This window comes from Theobroma cacao, chromosome 9 (genome assembly GCF_053813885.1).
Source record: "Theobroma cacao isolate CCN51 chromosome 9, ASM5381388v1, whole genome shotgun sequence".
In the NCBI taxonomy this organism is placed as follows: domain Eukaryota; kingdom Viridiplantae; phylum Streptophyta; class Magnoliopsida; order Malvales; family Malvaceae; genus Theobroma; species Theobroma cacao.
Genome location: NC_142647.1, coordinates 35,779,294 through 35,801,818, shown reverse-complemented (window position 1 = coordinate 35,801,818; position 22,525 = coordinate 35,779,294). Strand labels below are relative to the sequence as shown.

Genomic DNA, 22,525 nt, shown 5'->3' with positions numbered 1-22,525 from the left:
ACCAATAAATCTTATCCAAACATCCAAAATTAATTGATTAACTAAAACTAATTAACTAAAATTTAAACTAACAAGAAAAATCAAAATAATAATAACTTGAGAAAATATCAAATCAAACAAGCCTAAGATTACAATATCCCTCACACTTCATATAAATCTTACCTTTCTTCCTTAACTTATTTCAATGGGTTAAATTGCTAACCTAAAGTCCTAAATTATTTATAAGGATCTCTCGACTCATCTTATAAAAATATCTATTTTAACTAAAACAATATATCCCTATGTGAATTAAAATTAAAACAGACTCATTAAGTTTAGGCTCTAATCTGGTTACATATAGCCTATAGTTATATCCTTATCCTATACGCAAATCAATTAATATGATCATATGCTATCTCAATTTTAGTCTACACTAAACTTCCTTTCCTAAGTTTATTTAGGTTCCTAAATCAATTTAATTGGTGATCAGGCAATTAAAAGCATTAAGAACAAATTGGAATAAACAATTCAAATCCCATTAAAGATAGGCAAGAAAGAGATTAAAAAGCTAAATTACATGTGAGTTCAATTGTAATCCTAGAAAAAGAAAATTAGCTACTCATAATTGCAAAAACAAATAAAATTGTATATAATTCAACCATTGAGAGTAACAAGAACAATAAAAGCTAAGGAAGAAAACAAAACAAATATTTGCCACCTTAATCTCCAAGTTTCAGCATCCACTTCTAACTTTTTGAATCTCCCCAAAGTTGTCGACCCTAATGTTCTTAAAAATATCCTATTTATAATAATAAACTTAACCTAAAGTTCTTAAGTTAACCTATGGTTTAATTGGGCTTAAAAGTGTAATGAGAGGCCCAAAAAATCAATTGTTAGTCTTTACAAATTTTCATTCCTGGCACAATACATCCAACCATTTTTCGATCCGATTTTCCCTACTTTAATGCAAAATTTGTAAAGTGATCTTCATAAAAGTTCTAGCTCTATCTCTTAACTTTCCAATGGTCTAAGAATCGAATCATTTGGAATTCTATAGCGTGAGTTATGGCTAAAACACTAAAGCATATGCAAGTAGGTTTTGGGTCTTTCAACACTTTACTTTCCAAAATTAAGCCCAATCTCTTTTAATCCTACGAAAAATATAAAATCTAATAAATAATAACCAAATTAAAAAAATAACATAAAATTAAAATAATTCACTTAAAAATAAACTAATTTTAAAAACAATTTAAAATAAGTAAATTATAATTGAAAATGAAGAACTTAGCTAATATTTCATAACAAAATTAAACTAAAATAATTATGTAAAATAGAATTATCATAGATCAGCCTCGAGGTAGGAGAAAATCATGTTGCAAGATGATTTACTGTAATAGATTCTGCACCTAGGTAGCAAAAAGAAGTAGTCGCGGCCTTGAAGGACTCAAGGCCGTAGTGCCCAAAGGAGCGGTATTGCTCCCATACAAATTCCCTAGCACTCAATGCCACGGTGCCCATTGAGGAGGGCAGCGATGCTGGTTGGAAGTCAATGAAAAAAAAATGAAGTGTAAAATGCTACAGCACTCAAGGAGGGAGGGAGGTCTTTTTGGTGGCTATAAATATGTGACTTTCAGAAGTTGAAAATGGAGGTTTAAAAGGGAAACAAATAGAAGTTTAGTGAGAAAGAAAAAGGTTCTACACATGAGGAAACAAGAAGAAAACGATGACGATTGAAGATCGAGAATCAATGGCAGCCTTGTTCTTCATTTTAGTTTTTTAATTTCTCTCTTATTCTTTTGTTGTAGAAATGATTTATTCTCTTGAAATTGTGATGTTTGCTGTAGAAATAATGATGAACTAAATTCCTTTTTCTAGGATTATGGTTTATTTCAATATATGTAGTTTGAATATATGATTTTTCTTTGTGTAGTATAAATGGGTATAGTATGGTTTATTTGAATCTATGTTTAATGCTTTTCATTGCTTGATCACCAGTTGAAATGATTAGAGTCTCTAAACACAACTTGACAAAGGGAGTTTAGATTAGACTATTGATTTGAATAACTTATGTTTGATTTACTTAGAGGTTAAGTGATAGATTTCTTATTTAGAATAGACATTTACTTAAATATCATAGGTAGCCAAATTAGAACTTAAACTTAATGAGCTTTTCTTAACTAATTTGCATAGACATATCGAATTAATTTTGAAGAGTATGTGTGCAGGAATCTGGACAAAGACTTGTACATAAAATCAGATTCTAGGTTAGGTTAGCCAATCTCCCCATTAATATAAGTTTAAAGGAGGAGATTAAATTCAAATGAAATATTGAAAGACACCATGATCTTAAGTTTTTAAAATAATAGTTTTTTTAGTAAAATTACATTCATATCCTTAGTTTAGTTTTGGTAGTAACTTTTACATTAATTAATTATTCAAAATCGAGTTGCTTGGATAGGATGAATTTTGTTAAAAATTTAACACATAGTAAAAGTTTAGGGGCAAATCTCTATAGAATATGATACTTGACTTACCTTGATATTACTTGAGCAACACGTATACTTGCATGTACAAAATCGATAACATGTTCCCCATTTTGAAACCTAATATGTAATATTCATATCTACATACATATATCTTGCAAATCAAGATTTTCAAAAAAAATTTGGTACACTACCTCAAATTGTAAATTTCTCACAATCATTATGAGCTTTCCAAAAGCATTTAAACATGCTTAGTGATGTATATCAAAATAGTTTATAAACAAAGTGTTTAATCAAAACTCAAAACGCTCCTTTCCAAGCTCTTTCAACCAATCAACTCCTATTTCACCTTGGAAGGTTTAAGCCTTCAACACTACCTAAAATGATGATTAATGATTAATATTTTTATGAACCCTCAATAATTGTAGTACATTAAATGCCTATTTCAAACCCTATATAATCCTTCTTTAGATCCAAAGATTTTCATCAACTCTTATCCCAAAAATCACACCCATTAAATAATCAACCTAACTTGTACCTTGCCTTACCTTGGTGAGCTTCTACCCAAAGATCCTAGCAAAATCTTGAAGACCTAGGTAGAAAATTTGGATTTAAAGAAAGAGAAAGTAAAAAACTTGAAACCCATGTTTAAGAGAGATTTAGGAGTTAGAAATCTTTACCCTTAACTCTTGAAGATCAAGGTTTGATAATGGAGTTTAAGGGTCTTGAGAGGTGAGGAATTTGAGAGAAAATGGAAGAAAAAATGAAGAAAAGAGAATGGGTGAAAAGTGGCTTGGGTTGGAAAGGTTCAAGGGTTTTATTTTTCAGTTGAGGTGTCTAGAGATTGACCCTTTAAAGGGCAGGGGTAGATCCCCACAAGGCAGAATCCTAGTTCTCATGTTTTGGGACTCAAGGATAAGGATAGACCCTTTAAAGGGCAAGGGTCGATCCCTACCATTCCAGAATGTATTTTGTCCCCAATTTTGTTCCAAGCTCCAATTTGCAAAAATTGATCCCTTTAAGCCCCAATTCAATCCTTCTCCTTCCACCAACATTAAAGTCTTTTATTTATGGGTCCTCAAGGTAGAAATCAAAGAATTTAAGTTAACGAAATCATTTCCTAAGCTCACCAAGTTAATCATCTCATTGCCCAAGTTATCAAAGTTAGAGGTTTTACAGCATAGAATACGAAAAAAAAAAATTATGGAAAAATTGAAATTGGTTGGTTCTCTATTATAATTTTAAATGAAAAACACAAATACAAATAAATAATATTATAAATTTTAAACATTTACAAAAAAATTCTTTACTATTAAATAAAAATTACAAATTATGTTATTTTTATTACAATCAATAAAAAAACTACAAACTATAGTGCCATCGTCCCTCAGTCCCACCTCATTGTTAAAAGAGCCCGGCTATTTGAAGTCCCAGGGTGGCTGTTGGTTTCACATAATGAAGGATTTGCACGATACTCGAAGTGGAGACATCTTGCTTCAGTTCCTCATAACGCTTGAGATCCTGTGGAGGAGAGGTTGCAATTGCTTCAATTCCTCATAACCCTTGAGATCCTGTGGAGGAGAGGTTGCAATGGCTTCAATTCCTCACAACCCTTGAGATCCTGTGGAGGAGAGGTTGCAACATTGGCAAAACGGGTCAAACCACAAGTAAAAATTATGAGTTTATTGAGTTGTGTACTTTAGATGTACAATTATTATATTTCACGTCATAAGGTATCATGTGATTGAATGTACATCGTTAGAAAGAATGTACTGAATATCACATTTATATAAACCATAATCCTAGCAGTCAAAGTGTCCAACAAGCAACCTTCCCATCCTCTCTATCTATTCATCCTTTGTACCTCTGAAACGCATACCATCTCATGGGAATTGGTTTATTCACATTCAGCCAATGAATGCTCAGCTGTTCATGTTTCAATATCCTAACTTAATTCTTTAAAAGCAACCCTTACAAATAGTCTAAGGGCATGATTCCTTCCACTATTAAGTTGAAACAAGCCAACAAAGGATTACTAATGGCATAAACATTCAAACTTAAATCCATGATCAAATACAATGTAAGAACGACAAATGATCACAACAATAAAACCCATTACTAAAATAAGAGAATATGGTTTAGCTCTTAATGCCTAAAACTTCCACCTCAACGTAAGGCTTCTTTAATCAATTTCAAGTTTTCATTGTGAAGTACAATTAAAGAGGACTACTAACATAAACCAATATATAAAACTCACTCGTGTAAGGAGCTCCAAAGAGTTTTTTAATTTTACCAATTTAGTATTAAACCCTCAATTTAAACAAAAACAAAACATAATGAAACAATTTAATACAAAATTTACACATGATATAAAATAAACAATTTACACACAATGTTTAATTTATAACCGCCATACTAACCTTGTAATAAATCTGCTAACTATATACAGCATCCTGGGAAAATGTAAGTAATTCAGCTCAATCTATTCCTTAATCTTTGATTAAAAGAACAATCAATCTAATAAGAAAACAAATACGCAACCAAAGATCAAAACTTCACTAAAATCAACTACCATGCCCAATTATAAGTTTTATTAAAACACAACTAAAATGGGAAAATCCCAACCATTTCCATCAAAATTCAACGCCTAAACTTCTTCCCTTCAAACATATATCCTGCCATTCCACCTTAAAAGCCATAATAAATTTTCCATCTTTCAAATTATTCAACTAATCCTCAACAGTGGCAATTACTTTAACTATGACATTTTAAAACTAACTCAGAAGCTCTCACTCTCTACCAACCACAAACAAAATGCCCAAAAAGACAATCCCACTAAAAAAATTAGGTCAAAATTAAATAGAAGTAGAAAAGAAAAAATAAAAATGAACCATCGAACATATTTGCATTGAGGCAACATATGGTGGTAGGGGCAAAGCAATCAGCACACTGGTACTTGGGATAGTAACAAAACTCGGTGGTGGCTGTCATAACGTGCGGGTTTGGGAACCTGACCTCTAGATGTGGAGAAAACTAGGAATTGCCACCAATCTTTTTTATCTAGGTATGATTGGCCACTATTGGCTTTGTTCTAATTGATGAGGTCCTAAATTGACTTTAAGTTCGTCGAAAGAACAATGAACTGGTCTGCGATTTTTTAGAGTTGGGTTCAAGAGTATGGTTACGCACGAGAAAGGATTAGCACCACCATGACATCTGTTCCATGAACGGTACCACTTAATCATAGGTGATCGCATTGGAGCCTTAATTCTTAAATTTATTTCATTGTGTTTCCTTAATTATTGTTTATTTATTTTATCTTTTATTTTATTAACAAATTAAAATATTTTATTTGATTTTACGGTGTGATGTGCACATGATGCAATTATGAAATGTATGGCATAAAATCCAAATAATGTCGAATAAAAACCTTTTATTGAGGATATTTCCTGGATCTACCTATCATACGGGTGGGATCCGGGGCTATTCCCTCACCTAGGAAATTATTTGAGAAACTCACTTTGACAAGTTTAATGAATAAATCTCATCATTAGGGTAATAATTTGTGTTTAAAAATAATATTTTTGTAAATGCGAACCTATTATGAGCAGAAGCTTTTTATTAAAGATATTCTTCAAGCCTTCCCATCGTACCAGTGGGACTCTAAAGTATCTTTTCACCTAGAATTTTTTTTTAAGAAACTAGCTTTGCAAGCTCCTTCGGAAAGTCCCATCATCGGGACTTATATTCGTTTATAGAATATAGCTACATGACATGACATTTAACTGTGCAATGATGATGTGCGATGTGCCTAAATAATTTCAATATTTGTTCTTAACTTTCGAGTAACTCTTTTGTACCTAAAGGCTATTTCTTTCATCAAATATTTTATTTTAAACTTATTATTATTTATGCATATATTTCTTATAATTCAAATTTTTTTTATAAAGCTATTTTTTTATGATTATATGCATTTGCTTTTTATATTTTAGTTATGTTCATTATTATTATGAGTTTACTATCTTTGAAAATTTTATTTTTTACTAATTATTCATCATTATGAAGACCATTATTTTATATAATCCTATATTTCAAAACTATATATGTTTTATCTATTCTCTTTCGCATTTACTATTATTATTATTTCACTATTTCTTCTTGTTTTTATATTTTTGTTTGATTAGTAATTAAGTTAATGTGTTTTTCATTCACTCAAAATAGCAAACATCAAGATTCAAAATTAAAACCCTCCCATAGTATTGGTAGAGTCTTAATTGAAATCTCTAGCCTAAAAAAGGTCATTCGAAATTGCGACTTCTCACATTTCTAATAAACATTTCATCATCGATGTCAATCTCAGAACAACCATTATATATTTTTATATTATGATTTTGTATTATGCCATATTCTTTCATTGTTTATATATACCTACATATATATATATATATATATTTGTATAACTAAGTATTTTATTTCTACTAGATACCTAACTTATTTTATTTATGATTAAATATATATATTTTTGGTCTCTTATACCTACATACCTAATTTGGTCTCTTTTATTTCTTATAAGCTTCATTTATGATTAAAGACTAGAGAAGCCCAAACAATAAGAAATAAGAAATAAAATAAGATAAAAGATCTAATCAAACCAAATTAAAATGAAAATAGAAATGAAAGACAAGATAATCAATTGACTTCAGGAATAGTGTATACAGTGGCTTGAGCCTCCACCATGGCGGCTTCATGTGAGACCATTTTGAGCAACCTCTTAACCTCCTTTTTCCTCGCCATTGCGTTCCTCAACAAATGTCGGATTACCAGTGGGGCAGAATGTAGGGGAGGCTCAATAGGGTAAGGGAGTGAGGGGAGGCTCAACGAGGTGCAAGAGAAATAGGGAAGCTCGACAACGGCTAGGGGAAGAAAGGAATCAAGGGGAGAGGGAGGGACTAGGGTTTAGGGTTTAGCAGAAGCTTTTTTTTTTATTTGATTTACCAATGGAATTATCAATAGAAATTCCATTGGTAAACTTAAAAAATTTAATTGGCATTACCAATAGAATATTCTGTTGATAAATTCAGTTCCCACTCACCAAAAGTGACAATCAAAAAATTATGTCTGTAATTGCTATTATTTATAGAATTATTGGTCGGTAAATTTGGCACCATGCATCTTTTTTTGATGTCTAAACTTTGTCGACCGCATGCCAACAACATAGAGTCCATTGAAAATTTCTATCAGTAATCCGTTGATATTCCATATGTGATTTATTGTTCACATATTCATTAGTAATTTATCGACAATCTATTGATAATTACCAATGAATTATCACTAATGAAATTATTTTCGTCGGTGAAATTGCTTTTTTTTTAGTGTCTTTTCTATCAAATTATTATTGATTGAAATTTGAATAAAAAATATTTCTTTAATAACTTTAAAAGAAGTTTAAATAATTATTTCCTAAAATTTATATTTATAGAATGCTTTATATAATTAACATCCAAGTTGAAAAAATTTAACAACAAATTCAAAATACCATAGTAGTTATGGATAGAGCAAATGTCATTGTTGATTACAATGCATATATAACAGTTAGAAAACTTAAATAAGAAAAAGAATTTTAAATCTTAGATGATGTTGGCATGGTGAGAAGGGAATGAAGGGATAATTGATGAACACATGAGTGCCATTTGTCAAAGTTTGATTCCTCATCATTGATGTCACATAAATTTCTTTTTAATGGGCAAGAATGCATGTAAACGGTATTTATATTTGAAGGTATTAATATCACGCACGTAACCACAATGACCAATATCTTTTTGAATAAAAGTTGAATCAAGTGTATATTTAATTAACAGATAAATTAATTTCAAATGAAAGGAATCCTCTATTATTAGTTTTTTGGGTAGTAAAGAGCATTAATTAGAACATTTTAGATACAACACTTTTAAAAACTCTTAAATTATTCAAGAATATTTAAATATATTTTTATTCTTCTATTGCATTAAATCAAGTTTGTATTTTTATTCTAAATCAAATAAGTTTTTATGATTAACGGTTGATTAATTGTCATTAGTTAAAATACTATTTGTCATTTTATGCTAATGTGGTGTTAACGTGGAGAGTGAAAATACCATGTGATCATATCATAATATCAAGTGATCAAGTCATCATGCTACATCACCACATCATATTATCATCCCCCATAGCATGTTAGCATACCATGTGGTACAAAAAAAGACAAGTGGTATTTTGCTTAATAATAACTAGTCAACCGTTTATTATAAAGACTTATTTGATATAAAATAAAAATATAAAGATTTGATTGAAAGTAGTAAAAAAAATAAAATTTCATATAAATTTTCTTGAATAATTAAGAATATTTTAAATATTATACCTTTTATTAATTATTGGATCTATAATAAACTATTTTATAATCGTCTTTTTCTTCCATCAAAATTGTTGAAAGAAATTAATACACTACAATTTCACGTCAATATACTCGTATATTTGCAACCTGCCGTGATGTGCAGACAACAATTGCTAGTGTTATATAAAATGCAAATTTCAATATTATATTCAAATGACTTTCCAATTGAAGAATATAGAAAAGACAAAACTGTCATAATTGGATTGGTTTTTTGTCCATTAATAACAAATGCATTTGATCCGGCGCACCTAACGCCCTTGACCTCTAATAATTTCCCAATTCAATTCAGGATAAGATCCAATGAATAGAATGATGTTGTATAAATATTCAAAGAAAATGAGGTATATATCTTTGCAAAGTCCAACCCTACCATCCAATCAGAGAGCTCTCTGCCAATTGCCAAGGCATATGTACCCATAACTAAAATAGACAAGATTGAAACATAGAATTACATATCTCGAGCAAGAAGATCTCCTTCATCATGCTTTTTGATATTTTCCTTTTTCTTTTTCTTTTTATAAAATTGTACTATTTTTAAGTAATAATTATATATCACAATCAAACATCTTATAGAAGAAACTAATGACAAATCTATTAATACAATCAAATAGTAACATAATATTGGATTAAACTCATACATATCCAGACATAAATTTAAGACCTATTAATGTTAAAAGTTTCTTCCTGGTCATAGAGATACGACTTAATTATTGCTCTCAAGCTAGGCAATTAAAGGAAGTTTTTGGAAAACTAAGAACCTGAAAAAACAAGGTACTAAAGAGATGATTGAAACTGTATGAGGAAATAATTCACTTAGTGAAGAAGGGTAAAGAGTAGAGAGTGAATATCAATTTATAGTGGTTAAGCCACCTAAACCTACACCCCTCTAACTTGATAGTCCTTCTCTCAATTCTTTAGTAAACTATTGAAATTAACATTTTCGTCAAACATTTACAAAATGTGCTATCTTAAGCTTAAATCCCAATCTTACAATCCCAAGGAGTACATTCTCGCACTCAATCTTACAACAAAAGAATGGTCCGGCACTTAATAACACAAGCTAACAACTTTAACGGATGTGCAACTTGATCACTAATTGATCTACACACCTTTTGTAGGAGCCGAATTTTCACTCTGAAATGTAAGAGTTAAGCCCTTAGAGAAAATATGAATTAGAGATAAGCTCTTTACACTTTTTAGCCCAAATCTTTTCAATATTGTTAGTTTAATTAGCTCAAATATAGTGAAATTTCAAGAGGGGGTGAACTGGAATCTTTGAAAACTTTTGTGATTTTAAGGATGATAAATATTTGTAAGCTTGAAAAACGTTTTTGAGACTCGCATAACACAATAAACTCTTGTAAGAACTTGGTTTTCAACAAATAAAAGATTTGAGAGTAGAGAAAAGCTTGCACACATATTTTATAAAGATTCAGCCTCTTTGCTTATGACTTCTCTCTTAGCTCGTAGATTGTGTCCAGTGGTTATCAGGTATCAATACTTGTCCTCAAGTATCGATACTTTAGCAGTGGGTTTTTCAAATTTCAAACAAAGATAGCAATATGTGATATCTCGCTTTGAGGAAGAGGATAAGTTAGGAAATCCTTAGGTGAGCATCTAGATTAGATATTTTGACTATGAAACTTAGTTTTACCCTTCAAAAAAATTCATTGACACTTTTGGTTGTTTGTCACTTTTGAAGTTGAAAATTTTATAAGTTTGGGAGTGGTCAAAATATGTGATATTTATAGAACAATCTTTTGGAAATAAAAAATGACGGTAATGATTCCCTTGATTTTTAGAAGACCAAAAATGATTTTTTTCATAATTTTGGGTGTGCATTTGCTATGGCAAATGGGGGCTGCAAATTTAATTTTAGTCAAACTTTTTCGATTTTGTTCTTGAAACCAAAATTTAGATTTTGATTGTTTTGGATCTTGTTTTTTTTTATATTTTTATTGAATCCAAATGGGGGATTGTTTGCTTATTTACATTAAATACTTTAAGTAAATGGAGAGTAAAATGTAAAGAGGACATTTACTTAAATAGTATTTAATGTGAATAAGTTGGGTAGGTTTTATATGAAATTTGTCTAAAAAATTGTATTCTATCTGAAATGTATCGATATATGTTCATGATATATCGATACATTTAGTCCAAAAAGCGTTTCTGATGAACATATATCGATACAAGTTCATAATGTATCGATACATTTTTTCCAAAACCAAATGTATCGATTTCGTTGATTTCAAAAAAATAATAGGGGTAAAAACGTATTTTCACACTTTAGCTTATAAATATACCACATTTTTTTAGGGTTGGTAACCCTCAACCGCATTTTGAAAGTAAAACCCCAACTCTTAAACTTTTCCAACCCATTTTTGCTCAAAATCACCATTTTGGAAAGATTTGAGCTTGGTTTTGGGTTTTAAATGAAAATGAGATTTTTTCCACTCTTGAATCTTTAAACCTTAGATTTTTTATTCTAAAAATATGGTTTATTGTTCCAAAATTATTGATGTTTGTGAACTAGTGGATTTAGGTGGATTTTCTCACTTGCTATGAATCTTTAAACCTTAGATTTTTTATTCTAAAAATATGGTTTATTGTTCCAAAATTATTGATGTCTATGAACTAGAGGATTTAGGTGGATTTCTCACTAGCTATAGCTCGCCCAAGGTAAGAATATTGATTTTATAGATTTGTACAAATAGGTATTTTGATGAGCAGTAGATTTAGTCTAGAATATTAGTTTAGGTGAACCCAAATAATTCGAAGTACCATAAAACAATTTTTATGCGTTTCCTAGACTAAGTATTAACGAAAAATATTTATTTGGGTATTTAGGAATTGTTGAACCTTCGGAATTTCGTTGGAGTAGACATTCGTGTACTTGGTAGAAATAAATTTTCGAGATGAGTGAGTACACTACTTTTGAAACTATTTAAGTATGTAAAGTTGAAAGCATGATAGCATGATTTAATGGATTTGTTATGGGCATTGTTGCCATAAATATTTGACTAAGGAAAAAATATGTTTGTGGATGAGAAAACATTTTGAAATGGTTTTCAAAGCTATTATGTAAAAATTAAATATCCTACTATATAGTAGTTTTCAACAAGGGGAGACAAGCCCTTTTAATATTTTGAACAATTCCTTTGATTACTTCGACTTTTGAGCTAGTGTGGGTATGAGATATTAGTTAAGATAATTGATTGTAGTTGATTAAATTGCTCTTGCATATCAATACTATAAATGTGGATTAAGAAAGTCTCCACATTCCCATGATGAGTGTTGTGATGTGGATTGAGAAGGTCTCCACATTTCCATGATTTTGTTGTAAAATGGATTGAGTATATCTCCTCTTCTAATGATTTGTGGTAAAGTGGGTTGAGTGGTAAAGTGGATTGAGTAGGTCTCCACTTCCCATGATTTTGTTGTAAAGTGGATTGAGTACTTGTCCACTTCCCATGATTTTATTGTAAAGGGTCGAGGTTTACCTTTGGTTATCTCTTTGCAAATGTTTGTAAGTTGAGCTTGTATATGGACACTATTTTCATGCATTTAACATTATCAAATGCATTCATGATTGTTGAAAGGATTTATATGTTTATCATGTTGTTTTGCAAATTATGGTTTATAGCAAAACTCTTCCCCTTATACTTGTCCCCTTCCCTGTATCCACTCACGGAGTCTTTGTGACTCACACATTTTTTTTCCTATTTTGTTTTACAGATTAGCAGCTCAGTTAGCTAAGCGACTTGAAGAGTAGTAGCCTAACTCATACTTGGTAGGTGTGATAGAGCCTTCCTTCTAGCCTTTCAGTGTCACTATACTTCGTAGTGTTTCGAGCAAGTATTTTAAATGTTAACACTAGAATGGGATTTAGTTATGTAATAAGTACTAATATACTCTTATTTGTTAGTCATTGTGAATATTGTGTTGAGCTCTAGATATGGGTGCATTTGAGAATGTTTAGACTATGACAAAAACACCATAGCGATATGGGCACAGGATGTGTGCCAAACCACAAATAATAAAATTGTAAATATTGAATTTTGCATGAAATATAAAACACACATTGTGTGGAGAAGTTCCATAATGATGTGAAAGTGTTGATTTACTTGTATATTCTATGTATGCATGGATAAGATTCCACTCATTATGTTGATAAGTTTCGTAATGATATGGTGATTTATTTGTGAATGGAAAGTAATTGAATGTGATGCATGACAAGCCCAAGCACTGTTAGTCAAGGCTTGCTTAGGCCTAGCGGACCATACTCATATAGGTCCATGCACCAGTCATGTCTCGGAAATGGGATGTGACAAAGTTAGTATCGGAGCACCAGGTTGTATAAGTCTTAGGATTTTATTGGTTGTGATATAGAGTGTCAATGTTGTATGTGAGAATCTTAATTTTGTTTTATGTACCTGAGCACAAATAAAAAAAGGAAAACTGTATATGATTCCTTATTTGTATTCCAAACTTAGATCCAATTTATTAATGTCACGTGATATATATATATATATATCTAGATATTGAGACCCTTATGTGTAATTGCTCTTGTTTAGGTATGATCATGCTGCCTATGACTCGTGCAGCTTCTAGAGACGAGGTAGAGTAAGAGATTCTTGCCAATACTATAGATAGACCATAGACGCCCGCTATTAGGGGTCATGGCAGATGCGGTAAACTCTCAAGTTCCATAAGGGTTGAAACACCTACTAATGATCATGTGGAGGATTAATTTCTAGAGGTTGAGATAGGACACCCAGCTAGAGGTGTGCCCTTTAAGCAGATAACGATTGGTATGCATGACCTAAGCCAAACTATGAAAGTCATTGCCTAAGAGATGTTAGGGTAGAGATGTCAGGGTGAAGGACCATCTACCGTGCAAGCGTCCCCTAGTTTCCAAGGTTAGGATAACCGACAGTTGTTTGAGACAATGAGGACTAGATTAAATATTTCTTTTTCAAATTTCTTGAGGTTGAAACCTTCTTCTTTCACAGTGTGTGATGCGTTGAAAAAGCCCCAATCATTTCGAACTGGTTTAGATAAGATTTGTGCTACAACAGAATGTTTTGGTACTCGAGCTGTGGAGTTAGTTGGGTTCCGATTGGAAGATGTGGCTTAGGAATGGTATGCATCTTTATGTAGGGGTAGGCCAGTTGGTGCCACTCCACTTACTTGGGATGAGTTTAATATCACATTTTTGAATCACTTTTTGCCCTCTAGTGTACGATATGTTAGAGGTCGAGAGTTTGAGTCATTAATGCAGACTTCAGGAATGATAGTGGTAGAGTATAATGTTAAGTTTACTCATGTGACTCAATATGCACCATATCTTATCTCCACGAAGGAGATGAAGATTAAGAGATTTGTCGATGGGTTAATGAAGCCCGTGTTTAAGGGAATGGCTTTTTGAGAGTTTGATTCTTATGTTTCAGCCGTCGACTATGCTCAGAGGATAGAGATGAGGACTATTGAGACTAGAACAGCTAGAAATTGGTTTAGAAGGGTCAAGATTTAGAGTCACAAGGATTCTAAGGGTAGTGAGGGATCCTTTTCCATGAGACGGCCTAGATGTCAGACCTTGTTCTATAAAATAATTACGACGTCATTTACATGCTCAATAGAATGTTTGCATATTTAGGAAGTTCGAGAAATCGTTAAAAGACGATATTGCCCCTAATGGTACCATTAAGTCGATTAAGCCTCGAACTAGTTCAAATAGGAATTTAAAGGTGAAATTAAGAGTTTCAAAGTCTAGGGATGACTCAAAATGGTAATTCAGAGTTCGAGGATCAATTTGGAGTCAAACCAGAATTTTCACTATCTACGGGCAAAATGGTCATTTTTCACTTGGGGATAAATGGGAATTTTAGAAAAGATTTTTTTGGCCCCATTTGACTTATTGAAGTATGATTTGAGGTTTAGAAGTGAAAAATTTTAATTTCGGCATAATTTAGAGTATAAGGGCGAAATGGTAATTTTATCACCAGGGGGCAAAACGGTAATTTTGCACCCCTAGAGCATTTTTTCAGCACAAGGTCTTCACCCATCATCATTTTTGACCGTTGAATAATGTGTGGTGGAGATTTAAAGCTTAAAAGATAAGAATTTTAAAAAATGGACCAATCATGGAATGCCATGTGTCATGCTTTTATTATTTTATTGTTTCTTTATAAAAAGGCATAAAAATCAGCCTATTTCTTTCATATGGCTGGCCAAACCAAGAGCAAAAAAGAACAAAGGGAGAAAAGAAAAACAAAAACCCTAGGTGGAGAAATTCAAGGGAAAATTGGTGAAAATTCAAGGAAACAAGTGACAAAAGGTAAAATTTCTTGATTTTGACTTGTGATCTACCTTTCCCATGCATTTCTCCTCATTTTCAATGGTTAAATTACATGTTTTCATGATGAATTCATGGCTGGTTGGAATGGGTATGGAGAGAGAATGATGTCAGATTGATTTGATTCTAAGTTATGTTAGTGTTTTTAGTTAGTTAAGCATGTTTAGAAACAAAACAACAAGAAAAGAATCCATTTTCCCCATGAACCTTCAATGGAAGAACCCTATGTGAAGTGTAGACGTAATGAATTGATTTTGTGATCAAGTGAATTGGTTAAAAAATTGATGAAATGATGATTTATGGTGAGAAAATGGAATGGGAAAATTTTTAGTGATAATGCACCACAATGGCTGAAATTTTCAAGAAGAATTGTGAGGGTTGTTTAGCTGAATTTTAGATTATTGGAATTGTATTTAGTGAATTAAAATATTAGAAATGAAATGGAGCAATTTGGAGCCAAATCGGACACAATTGTCATTTAATCGGGTAATAGGCCGAATTAGGTTAGTACCACATTTAAGCTGTAGTCGGATAAGTTGCATATCATAGCATGCATATACACTGAGCCTGAATTGATTTTATAATGGTCAAGCATTAATATGGTGAATTATGTGTTGTACATTGTGGATAGGTGGTGAGCAAATTACATTGGTAAAAGTACAGAGATTGTGCTTGAAGACTGGGATTAGGAGTACATCGACTCCTAGAACTGTGAGTGGACAATTTATCGTCTTAAATATCTAGAGTAATTATACTTGTTTGATTCTTTTATTGAATGGTGAGTTTAAATTATAAAATATTATGCTTTTCAATTAAAATATTTTTTAATAAAAATGAGATTTATACTAGTTTTGAAATCAAATATTGTTTTGGAAAAATTGAGTATATGGAGACTGTGTTGAAATTTATGATTTTATATGTTATTGAAATTGTGGCTTATGACACTATGGTAGCATGATGGCTAAATTTTTGGGGTTGGCATGAAATATATGAACAGTTTTGGATTGGTCTCGGTAGACTGGATTACATTTTATTCGCCATATTATGCTATTGAAAATTTTATGGGTCTGGTGGTATATTAAACGGTCACTGCAGTGGTAGGGGATTTCGTGGACTGCCTATGAGAGGGGCACGGTAACCCAATCATATATTTACCTCTGGGAGGGAGATGTTGGATGAAGTATCTCTTGAGGTAAGATTTGAGTGCACCTCACGTTCGGGCCACCACGTGAGAGTGAGACTCAGCCAACGTCAAGGAAAGACTGTGTCAGATGCGGAAACATGTTTATGGGTATGGTATATTTAACAGCCTTGGCGGTCTAAGTGGGATGCCTTGACGAAGGTACCCGCGAGAATGATTCTAGCAGGGGCCAAGTTTAAGAAACTCATAAGCCGGGAAATTTTGACAAAAAGAAATTGTTTGGTATAGATTGAAATGAATTTTGCGTTATGAACATTATTGAGATATAACGTTTTTATATTGTCTCCATTTACTCGGCTTTAGATGCTTTTGATGGTAATTGTTTATTCACCGGGATTTTATAATCTCACCACCCTTATTTCCTCACATTTCAGGCTCGGGGAATTCCATAGTTATCTGACTTTGACAAGAACCTTCATTTGGACTTGAATCAGCAAAAGTTGTAGGTTTTCAGCTTCCAATGCATTTTGGTTAGAAGTGGGCTCACGTGTCACTGTAAAAGTAATTTTATACTTCAGTTATCTAATTTAAAGTATGTATGAGCATATTTAGCTTTTACACCATGTTTTTGGCGGGTTTGGGTATTTTTGAAGAAAAATGACTAAAATTCCCCTGTGAGCCAAAAAATAATATTTTATTGTTTTGATTTGGAAATGACTTATGATTTCTTGAAATGCGAGATTTAATAACTGTCGCTCACTAAGGAGATGTGGAAGCTGATGGTAAGCCTTGCGGGGTTTCGATCTGCATTTAGGGTAATGAGTGCCTATCGGGATGTCACGACTGTTGTCATGGACCTGATGAGAGTTTCGGGTCGTGACACTAGAGATACTCAGTCTCTCTAACTGGGGAATAGTTTCAATTGTGGTGATGATAGTAGAGACAGAAGGGACGGTAGGCCACCGAAACAGCAGAGTTCTGGGTAAGATCATTAGTCCCCTTCATTATGCTTTACTTGTAATAAGAGGTATCGAGGTCAATACCAAAAAGGTACATTATCTTGTTATGGTTGTGGTTTGCTTGGACATGTGGTAAAGAACTATCTTGACGGATCGACAGTTAGAGAAACCTGCTCAACTAACTATAGCGGGTGCTTTTATTGCCGCACAACTGATCAGAGATGTTACAGGAGCTAGGGGTAAAGGTACTGGTAACACCACTCAAGGTAGAGCATCTGGACTTGGAGCTTAGGGTACAACTAGTCGAGGATAGGCTAGGGTTTATGCATTAACCCCACAAGATGCACAAGCATCCAATGCAGTTGTCTCAAGTATTTTACCTATATGTTCTATTGATGTAGTATGTTGTATGATTTTGGTGTTACACATTCATTTGTTTCCCCATACTTTACATCTAAGTTGGGTATAGAACGCTCCAAAAAGGAGCAAGATTTAATAGTTTCCACATTCATGAGAATGGTGTTTGTGGTGAGGTACGAGTATAGAACTTGCGTGGTTCGAGTTAAGGAGAAAGAAACTCAAGCTAATTTAGTATTGATATATATGCTAGAGTTTGATGTGATTCTTGGGATGAATTGGTTATCCTCCGACTATGCTAGTGTGGATTGCCACCATAAGAAGGTAAAGTTTGAGTACCCTAGAGAGACACCATTGTATATTTAGGGAGATTGCAACATGGCTTTGAGTAGTGTGGTGTCGACCATAACCGCCATTAAATTCATGAGACACGGATGCCAAGGGTTTTTGGCAACCGTCTTGGATTCCTAGGTGAATGTTGGTAATGTGTTAGATGTGCCAATTGTGGGACAATATGTTGATGTGTTCTCAAAAGAGTTACTTGGATTACCTCTAGAAAGAGAGATAGAATTTTGTATTGACATGGTGCAGGACACTAATCCGATATCTATACTATTCTACCGGATGGCACTAGCAGAGCTTAAGGACCAGTTAGAAGACTTGTCAAACAAAGGTTTCATAGGCCTTAGTTTCTCAGCATAGGATGCACCGATATTGTTTGTGAAGAAAAAAACATATCGATGAGACTTTATATCGACTATAAACAATTGAACAAAATGACCATCAAGAACAAGTACCCTCTCCCACATATTGATGACTTGTTTGATCAATTTCAAAGGCCCAAGTGTTTTTCGAAGATTGATTTGCGATCGAGGTACCACCAGTTGAGGATTAAGGTGGCAACATACCTAAGTCTGCTTTTTGCACGTAGTATAGTTATTATGAGTTTTTTGTTATATCATTTGGTTTAACTAAAGCCCTTGTAGCTTTTATGAATATGATGAACAGATATTCAGACCATATTTGGATAAATTTGTGGTTGTGTTCATTAATGATATCTTGGTATACTCAAGGAGTAGAAAGGAACATGAGCAGCACTTAATAATTGTGCTACAAACTTTGAGAAAAAACCAATTATATGCCAAGTTCTCTTACTGTGAGTTTTGGCTTAATAGTGTTAGCTTCTTGGGTCACATAGTATCTAAGGATGGCATGATGGTAGGCCCAAAGAAGATTGAGGTAGTAAAGAAATGGCCAAGGCCTACTTCAGTGATTGAAATACAAAGTTTCTTGGGATTGGTTAGATACTATAAGAGATTTGTTAAGGATTTCTCTGAGATTGTTGCTCCTATGACTAAATTGACCCAAAAAGGTGTCAAGTTTATATGGACAGATGCATGTGAAGAGAGCTTTGAGAAACTCAAGACTTTACTTACCACAACTCCTGTGTTGAGTTTACCTTGTCGTTCAGGGGGCTACACAGTTTATTGTGATGCATCATGAGTAGGACTTGGGTGTGTTTTCACTCAACATGGTAATGTGATTACGTGTGTGTCTTGACAACTCAAGAAACATGAACAAAATTACCCTACACATGATTTAGAGATGGCAGCTATAGTCTTTGCCTTGAAGATTTTGAGGCATTATCTATATGGTAAGACTTGTGCGATTTATATGGATCATAAAAGTGTCAAGTACATTTTTTTTAGTAAAGGGATTTCAACCTTAGGCAACGTTGATGGATGGAGTTGCTTAAGGATTATGACTGCATCATATTGTATGATCCTGGCAAAGCTAATGTGGTGGCTAAATCCTTGAGCCGAAAATCTATGAGGAGTTTAACTCACATCACAATTGGGAAAAGATCATTAGTGCAAAGTATGCACTAGTTGGGTGATATGGGCATCCGATTTGAGGTTAATGATATTGAGGCATTATTAGCCCACTTTAGAGTGAGACTAATGTTGATGGATTGAATCAAGGAAGCACAAGACAAGGATGATTTTGTGGCTAAGGTTTTGGAGGATCTTCAAGGGAGGAAAAGACGATTGTTTACTAAAAGCATTGACGGATTACTTAGATATGGAACTAAAGTGTATGTCTCAGATATTGATGATTTAAGATGGAAGATTTTAAAAGAGGCCCATGTGGCAGCATATGTTGTTCATCTAGGCACCCCCAAGATGTACCATGACTTAAGGGGGATATACTGGTGGGAAGGCCTTAAGAGAGATATGGTTGAGTATGTGACCAAGTGTCTAATGTGCCACCAAGTTAAGGTAGAGCATCAGAGGCCTGCTAGATTATTAACCTTTACCTATTCCCGAGTGGAAGTGGGAACATATTTTTATGGATTTTGTGACTAGACTACCCTATACGAGTATGGGATGTGATTCTATTTCAGTGATTGTAGATAGGTTGACAAAGTCTGCATATATTCTACCAGTAAAGAGCACTTATGGAGTGGCATAATATGCTAAGCTATACATTGATGAGATAATGCGATTGCACGGAGTCCTAGTTACCATAGTGTTAGATTAGGGCATATAAGTTATCGATGGGTATTGAGGAAAAGTTCAAAAGGCTTTGTGAACAAGGTTAAATTTTAGCACTACTTTCCATCCACAGACAGATGGACAGTCTGAGAGGACTATTCAGACACTAGAGGATATGTTCAGAGCTTGTGTCATAGACTTCATGTGAGACCCTGTCAAGCTCGATTAAAAGACGGTTTTGTACCGAGTGGTACAACTAAGTTAAATCGAGCCTTGAACTAGTTCAAATAGAAATTCTAAGAGGAAATTGAAAATTTTGAAACCCACAGAATGGCTTAGAATAGTGATTCGGAGTTCAAGGTCCAGTTTAGAGTCCATCAGGAAAATTGACCGATTAGGGACAAAACGGTCATTTTACCATTTGATGATTAAATGGAGATTTCTAGCCAAGATTTGATCACATTTGACCAAGAATAATTATCTGAAATATAATTATGATTATTGGAGTATGATGTTTAGCAGTGAAAAATTTTGATTCTCGGTATTTTTGGAGTACAAGGGCAAAATAGTAATTTTGCCACTAGAAGACTAAACAGGAATTAAAAAAAAATGATTTTTACCCCATTTGGTTAATATTGATCAATGTTAGTGTTATTTGAGGTTGAAAAGTAGAAATAATGTGATTTCGGTACATTTCAGAGTATAGGGGCAAAATCATAATTTTTCCATCCCGGGGGCAAATCGGTAAATTTTTCTCCCCAACACTTGTCAAGACCAAGGGATTTTAAATGTGGTAGGATTGGATAAATACCAGAATAATTGTGGTGGAAAATTAAGAAGAAAAATTCAAAAAGTTAAAAATTGGGTCAATAAGCATGTGACATGTGGCATGCTTGATTATTTTATTATTTTCTATAGAAATCAGCCCATTAAATCCCCAATTCTCTCACCATGTTCGGCCTAGACAACCAGCAACAAGAAAAAAGGAAGAACAAAGGGAAAAACAAGAAAACCTAGGTGGAAATTCAAAGAAAAAGTGAAGAAATCAAGGAAACAAGCTAGGTAAGTTAAAGTTTCTTTAATTCTCCTTGATACCTAGCTTACCCATGCTTTTGTTCTTGATTTCCATGGTTGAATATTGAGTTATCATGATGAATTCAATTCTGAAAAATGGGTATGGAAGAGGAATTGTTGTTGGAATAATTTGATTTTAGACTATGTTAGTGTTTAGGGATAGTTAAGCATGGTTATGAACAAAAGCATAAAAGAAATATTCAATTTCTCTAGGGTTCCTTGTTGGTCGAACCATGAGGGCTGAATATCAATGGGGGATTACTTTTATTAGAGGAAAAATGAATTAATTTAGAGGTGATTTGGACACAATCGCCAATTAATCGGGTGATCGGTCGAATTTAATCAATACCGCGATTAAGCGGTATTCGAACGTATTTTTGCATTTACATATCAAGCATTAGTAATTTAAGTTAGTTTATATCAATTTAAGGACAATATAGTAAATTCCTCGACTTTGTTATTTGTCAAGGTAGTGAGACGTCCGGAAAAGGCAAAGGAATTGGGCTTGAGGACTATTAGTCTGAGTGCACTCGAATTCGAATTTTTCTACACCTGTGAGTGGACTGCTTATCAAAATTGTTTTGGGAATATGACTGTTTTGAACAAATTTTTTAAATGATTTTATGCAATTTTTCATGAAAATGAATGCCTTGGGAACAAGCTTTTGAGAAAAGGTTTATGTTATGAAATGTGGTTATTATGGATTTCTATGTGGCTGCATTATGTTGATATACATATATGCTTGAATATAATGTTGTGTAATTATGTTGACTCGGCTATGTGCGAGTAGGGAGTGCGCATAAGCCGAGGATGACCTGGTTATGTGCGAGTAAGGAGTATGCATAACTCGGTGATGACCCGATTATGTGCGAGTAGGGAGTGCGCATAACCCGGTGATGACCCAGCAATGTGCGAGTAGGGAGTGCGCATGAGCTGGTGATGATGATGATGAGCTGGTGATGATGATGATGGGTTGGTGAGATGATGATGATGGGTATATACGTATATATATATATATATATATATATATATATATATATACATATGTAAATGTGTGTGTTATAGCAAATTGATGGACAATGATTTATGGTTGTAATGTACGTAAAATTTGACACATTGTACTTTGAGAATTTTCATGAATTTTATGTTGATTTTATTAGTTTAGCAAGATGGCTTTTTGTTGAGTGAGGAAAAATATTTTTCTTGCTGCTCCATTTTCGCTGTAGCGAAATTCATGCTCGTTGCAGCGAGA

At 33.1% G+C, this 22,525-nt stretch overlaps 1 protein-coding gene across 1 annotated transcript; it reads left to right on the top strand.

The window, feature by feature from the left end:
* Positions 1-19,446: 19,446 nt before the first annotated feature.
* On the top strand, positions 19,447-20,407 carry LOC148760907 (uncharacterized). Its single transcript, XM_088809703.1, has 3 exons — positions 19,447-19,582; positions 19,691-19,983; positions 20,333-20,407. Exons 1-3 carry the CDS (start codon positions 19,447-19,449, stop codon positions 20,405-20,407), a joined length of 504 nt encoding a protein of 167 aa, XP_088665829.1.
* The last annotated feature ends 2,118 nt before the right edge of the window (positions 20,408-22,525 follow it).